This window comes from Poecilia formosa, unplaced genomic scaffold (genome assembly GCF_000485575.1).
Source record: "Poecilia formosa unplaced genomic scaffold, Poecilia_formosa-5.1.2 Scaffold25, whole genome shotgun sequence".
NCBI classification, from domain to species: domain Eukaryota; kingdom Metazoa; phylum Chordata; class Actinopteri; order Cyprinodontiformes; family Poeciliidae; genus Poecilia; species Poecilia formosa.
Window position 1 is genome coordinate 2,556,280 of NW_006799964.1, and position 6,381 is coordinate 2,562,660.

A 6,381-nucleotide genomic window follows, 5' to 3' on the forward strand; every position below is an offset into this window, starting at 1 on the left:
GAATGAGGATTAGAGATAGTTGTATGTCTTACAGGCTTACATGGATCACAAATCCAGTACTGCATACGCACAGGTATTTTAAGACTTATTTTCTCGCCATAATTTGTTTCACATATCTGCCTGAGTCGCGAGAGCCCTCTTGTGGTGTTGAAGTGTAAGTGTCCACACTTTTGTCTACTTCACATTCCCTCTTTTCAGGAATTGATACTTGTTCATAATATTCTTCTGTGGGCTCATTAGTCTCATATTTCTTTGCACGTGTCATATTCTGATAACGAACTCCAGTAGGTAATTCAACTATGACTTAGTTTCCTGTTTCCCACAACCTGGTGTGGAGAGAAGCTTTAAGTAATGTTGTAAACTTATCCACTTTGTCTTGTAACAGCACTGTCTCTCCCAATCACTTTGGAGTACTGAGCACCTCTTCTTTCATCAGCATTAATTTTTTTGCTTTTTCCTTTTGTTCAGCATCTCTGTCACTCACATCTAAGGCAGATGTATTTTTCCTCACCTAATACCGATAACTTTCCCCTCTTTTTTCTGTTGAAAAAAAGTCCTGTCTGAATGCAGCCTGTGGTTGGATGTTCTGTACCACGATACGCAGTAACATATTTCCTCAGCTCACATTTCCAGTGTGAACCCACAGCTTATGTGGTCCTGATATTCTCATCAGTGATGCAAATGCAAAATTGCCATTTGACTTCTGCATTAGCTTGAGCCCATGCTGCTCTAATGAGTACATTAGAGCAGCTCCCAATCTTGAGGCCCTTGAGGAGGGTCTCAAGATAATTTACACAAATTTAATTTAAAATAATTTAAGATATACCATAAGGAATAAATATTAGCCTTTAGAGTTTTATTTTATTTTATTTTTTTTTAATAAATTTTGAAGTTGATTTCACAGCTAGAACTTGTACAATGCAGGTGAAAGGTTAAGTGCAGAAAGCTTATGAAGGAGGCTGAGTGATTAACATATAGCATTATGTTAAAAACAAGGTCCTGAATAGAGATTTACTTTTACTTAGACTACCAATGATATATACAACCTTTTACAAATTAAAAAAGTTAATAGGTTAATAGGTGATTAAAAATGGTTTAAGAAAGCCCTGAAGTCTCTTACTATCTGTCTGAGTGCCAATTACTACCTAGAACATAGGTTAGAAGTTCTCTTTGAAAAACGAAGAACTAAACACTGAGAGGCTAAATACTTATTTACTCAGCATGTGGAGAATATCGGCCACATCTAAACCCTGTCAAATGTGCGTCGCAGCTAATGGCATAGGTAAAATAGAGAACTCCTTTGCGCAGCTGACAGCTTAAAGAGTGAGTTCCTTTCTCAGGAAAGACGATGCATATTCCTGCCATGTCATTGTAAAGAACGTCCCTATCCCAGACTTCGAACCTCAACTCCTGACCCAGCTCCACTGAGCCGAAGTCATATGTGGCGTTCCAGACTGGGTCGTTGTTGTCCATCACAGTCTCGGTCTCCTCATACATGCCGCTGTAGAAGATCTTCACATATGCATCCGTTTTTGTGAAGGTGTCGGCCCTCAATCCTGCGGCTCTGTGGATTTCCAGACTCAGAGTTCCTCTGCCGGCCCGTAAAGGACAGCAGTTGTGATCCAGGTTGGGAGTCGGGGAGCAGTTCTTCGGGCCAAGCTGCTCCTCTTCCAGCTGGTTCTCATTTATGTACTGTGTGATCATGCTTCTCAGATTTTCACTGATCTGATTGTCCTCCACCAAATGATGCAGAGGAAAGATGGCGTAGGAAACCACGTCTGGGTTGTTGTGGAGGCTGTTCATCCAGCTGTGGTATGCCTCCGAGGGGTCCTGCTGGTAGAGAATGTCAGGGAAATACTGCTCTCCTCCTATCACCTCAATCTTGTGCGTCATGAAGCCCTGGTAGAAGCCCATGCTCATGTTACCCTTCAGAAGATTGTCACACTTGTTGGAGAAAGTTGCATTAGCGGGAAGAAAACCAAGAGCCATCCGGAGTTCAAGATTCAGGCAGTTCTTGATCTCTGACTCCGAGAAGCCCTTCAGTGTGGCCAGACAAGTCCTGAAAGCAGTGATCCGCCTCACCTTACCCCCAAGCTGCACCTAGAAACAAAAAGTAAATGAAACATAGGGCTTTAAACGGTAGATTTAGCTTTACTTGAGCACAGGACTGTTTGAGCAATGGGAGGGATTTTTTGCATTTGTACAAGAATAAAGACGCTAAAAACCTGGTGTATGTAATGCGTTCCATAGGTGTCTATGAGGCGTCTGTACAGGGCTTTGTTCTGGATTGTGCTTAAGCTCTGTGGGAGTCTCCTCAGATGCTTTGTGAACTCTGAGCTCAGGTGGGGATGATCGGCCAGCCTGTAGCTGTAAGACAATCATCAACATTATGTTCATCTTTCTGCAACAAAGAAAGTTTGCAAGCTTGTATTATTTATGTGAGAACCTGTTAGTAAACACTTTGTCTTTTCTCAATTTTTCTAAAAATATTTTCGGATATTTTCTAGATCAGTTTAAAATAAAACTTTTATGCTTACAACATATCAAGCATATTGTTTTCTCAGTAAAAATGTATGCAGTGCAGTTTAAAGTGCATTTCACTCTCTGGTTGTTGATAATATTCTTGTAGTAGATAAAACACTGTCAGTGTCATTTCATAATGTCCTTGTTAGACCATGGATTTGGTCAAAACAGTCTGTTATGCCATGCTGATGGCATCCTGAAAACTTCAAAATGTGAAAGAATATTTAATAAGAAGCATATTTTTACATTTCTGTCGATATGTCAAAATATCTCCCAAATAAATGACCTTACTTTGCAAATGCAGAAATCCAGAAATCTTTTAATATAATGTGACTAATTAACCTTAAATATCTACTAAAACTTTTATCACACTGTTTTTATTATTCTGTACAATGACTACATGCTTGAACTTTTTAGGGACGATAGAGACACAGGACAAAAGTAAGTTTTTAGTCACAATGTTAAAGTAGTCTGCAAAAATAATAGTAACAATTTTTAAAACTGCCCATCTTCATAACTATTAGTTTTTCCAAGTTTTTTCTGAATGGTTGATCAGCACATTATCCAATCAGAGCACGTTATGATGTTGCATCATGTATGGTAGTCTCAAATCAAAGACCAGGAACACAAAAGCATCCACACATCCAAAAGCCAGAACTGACAGTTTTCCAGTTTGAATGAAGTTTCGGGTGAGATAACGAATGTAATGTTTAGATATTCTGTCAGACATCTGAGTGTGGGACAAACGCCTCTCTGATCAGTTCCACGACCCACCAAACAGTTTGATATCATGACCAAATATAGGCACGCGGAAATAAGTCGAAGGGGAAGCAATACAACTTGTGGCTTTTCTGGTGTGAAACCAGAATAAAATGTGTCTCTGAAACTTTCCTAGTTCCTTTCCTCACTTCCTCTCCCCTTTTTGATTAGAATAGATGTAGGAACACAAAAACAAATGTGAAGCATCTTCCGTCTAAATTCTGAGATTTCAGTAGTTTCTTTTTATTTAAATTATTGGGAAAATGACCACACTGTGTTGTTAGTTATTTATTAGTTCCTTATGGATAGTGTTGAACTATTTTGATGCCAAATAATCTGAGAACTACAAATGTTTAATTTTCCCACTTCATATTTGTGATCAATTTCATTCAATAGGACAGTAAGGAACATATTTTCTAATACATTTTACATAGATTATGCAAATTGTGAGACTGACTGATTTATTTATTAAGCTAAATTTTTATCTAAAAATATACATTAGTGCAACCTTCTGTCCATTCCAGGTATATTCTACTTATTTGGTGGATGTCTAAAAAAAAGGTTAGTAAATGAAATGACATTAATTCACTCTCTTTTACTAATTAAGTAAGGTTTTGGAGAATGGGTGATTGTAGATGGGGCCAAATCTTGCATTGCCCCTGTAAAACTGACCCTGTCCCCTTTACTAAAGACATAATGGTTAATCCTTTTCGTATGGTGGTCCTCACCAGCACAGAAACAGTAACTGATTGGTGTTTTAGACCAAATTTATTGTTTAACCTTAATAGTTTTACCTAAACAATGAATTAATAAAATTAACCTGGTTTACTAAATGACCTATATTTCCAGTTTTATAGAGCAAGTTTATTTTTTGTAAGAAACGATGCACTGCATTCAGCCAAAGTATACCTATTTTTTTCCCCCTTACCTGTAATGGGAACAACTGATTTCATGCATGGCAAACGTAGCTTTGTCCACACTGTGCTGCGAGCGCGCAAACTTGGCCAAATCTGAGCGGCTTCCTCCCAGCACCGCCTGGCCTATTTTCTCCAGGCTCAAACCCAAACCCCAGTTGTTGTTCACCAGCGAGTTGGAGCTACGCAGCAGGGAGTCCACAGAATGGTGGAGTGCACTAGACAGCTGCTTACTGCAGCGGCTGAAGAGACGCCAGTCCAACACTGCAGCTGGGAGCCTCTGAATCTAAGCAAAGTGGAAGGAGGAGAAACAAACGATCTGGTCAGACTGAGGAAAAAAACTAAATATTTCTGTTAAAGTGAAGTCATTTTGAGAGGAGTGGAAACAGAAGCTCAAGCTGCAGGTTTTACAGTTATCACCTGCCCGCCTTGGAACCTGTTTGGACACAGTGTGCAGGTACGGTTGTCATCCAGATGAGCTTTGACATTGATGACGTACGCCCCTGTGCGACGCAGCCGCACCACATCGAAACCCTCCCCAGCCAGGTTGTGGCCTGGGACAAAAGGAGCCTTCTCACACTCTGGTCCGGTGCCAATCCGACAACCCAGGACCCTGCAGACTTCCAAAGTAACGGACAGTCTCAACACAAACAGGACAAAGTTTCTCTGCTGGTTTCCTCCTGCTTGCATGGTTACCTAAATGTGACAGAACACAAAAAGGCCAAAGAGACACATATTTGCTGTTAAAAACACTCTCTGTTTCGCGGAGAGACTAAAAGAATTTGTTTGATTTTAGTTTTAGATGAGCTTTAAATCCCTGGTATCACAGGAGCCTGTTGTAAACTGCAATAATCCTGCCTCAGATGTTGCACAGAAATCATGCACACTCACCTCTTACTCACTTGTTTTTCCTTTTTTGTTCCTACAGATATTTTTCTTCTTTAGCACCGGCGGTGACTTTCTCTTTGGAATAAACTACTACTTCGGGTTTTCTTCTTTAAGCTTTCCATTCATGGTACATTTGACTAAATGATGAAGTACACGGAAACTAAAATCCTGAAGTGGCAGCTGCAGAGAGCTGTGGCGTCTCTGGCAGGCTGTACTGAAAGCCTGCTGAGTTCAGTCTTCGCTCTGTCCTCTGCATATTGAAAAGGAGGGAGTTTCCAACTGTTTGAACTATCTATCCAAAGCTCTCCCTTGCCCATCCTTATTTTCCTGTCTCTCTTTCCCTGCAGAATTGCACATTTCCTCTGCATGAGTAGGTTTGTTTTCATGCTCAAGACCCAGTTCTCTAAATCCCAGCCGACCGTGTGCAGTATGTGTGCTGGCATGTGGATATGTGGGGGAGGGAGAGATTTTGTGTTGTCACAGCAAAGGAGACCAACACCGATATAAGGACTTTCCGGGAAATGTGTGTCTGAGTGTGTAGACGCTGCCATGTGTGTATACCGTAGGCTATGTAGTTTTGTGTCTGTTGGACTGGATATGTGTTTGTTTAAAACCTCTGAGCTGCCCTGGTTGTGCACAGCCACAGAGGAAGAAAAAAACCCAAGCACGTCTGTTTACGGATGTCAGTGGAATGTGTGTGGGTTTTCTTCTTGAAGTCAGGAAAGATGAGAACACATTTTACAAAAGGTTTTATACAAGAATAGAAACTCTCGAAAAGACCCATCAGCTAGTCGGTATGTTAATTTGAGCAGCAGCTTCCCGTCAGTCTAATGAACTGCTATGTGCCGCCTCTATAATTGAAGACTTTTTAAAGTGATTCCTTTCATGTGTGATCAATGTCTGTTTGGTTTTGAGAGAGGAGTGTGTCTGTTGCTCGCAAGGCTTAAGTTATAGGGTCTTGCATATTTTTAAAGATATAAAAATAAACAGAAGCCTCACTGCTGAATGCTGTGTCTTATTCAAAGCAGTTTTGGAACACATATGCACATGTGAGACTGAAACAAATATGCGTTGAATCTGACCTTGAGCCAGAGTCAAATTATAGAAACGCTGTACTAGATGCTACTCCACACAGCCTTGAAGCTTTGAAAAATGTTCTGTACACAATAAAACAGAGCGCCTCCTCTCTAAATCGGATCATTAGAGGAAGTGAGAGACTTTAAAATAAGCTTTAAACTTTAAACAAAGAATGCTTCTGATTAACTCAGATATTAACTCAATATGATCAGTTACTCAG

At 40.2% G+C, this 6,381-nt stretch overlaps 1 protein-coding gene across 2 annotated transcripts; it reads right to left on the minus strand.

Annotated features, from left to right (window-relative positions):
• Nucleotides 1-556: 556 nt before the first annotated feature.
• On the minus strand, nucleotides 557-5,519 carry LOC103135419 (perforin-1-like). Of its 2 annotated transcripts, none has more exons than XM_007548123.2 (5): nucleotides 5,099-5,519; nucleotides 4,617-4,892; nucleotides 4,211-4,482; nucleotides 2,226-2,367; nucleotides 557-2,100 (listed from the first exon to the last, which is right to left on the minus strand). In XM_007548123.2, exons 2-5 carry the CDS (start codon nucleotides 4,884-4,886, stop codon nucleotides 1,213-1,215), a joined length of 1,572 nt encoding a protein of 523 aa, XP_007548185.1. In that variant the 5' UTR covers nucleotides 4,887-4,892; nucleotides 5,099-5,519; the 3' UTR covers nucleotides 557-1,212. The 2 variants fall into 2 exon arrangements, with proteins under 2 accessions (XP_007548185.1, XP_007548184.1); XM_007548122.2 differs by having other exon boundaries at nucleotides 5,088-5,519.
• Nucleotides 5,520-6,381: the final 862 nt, after the last annotated feature.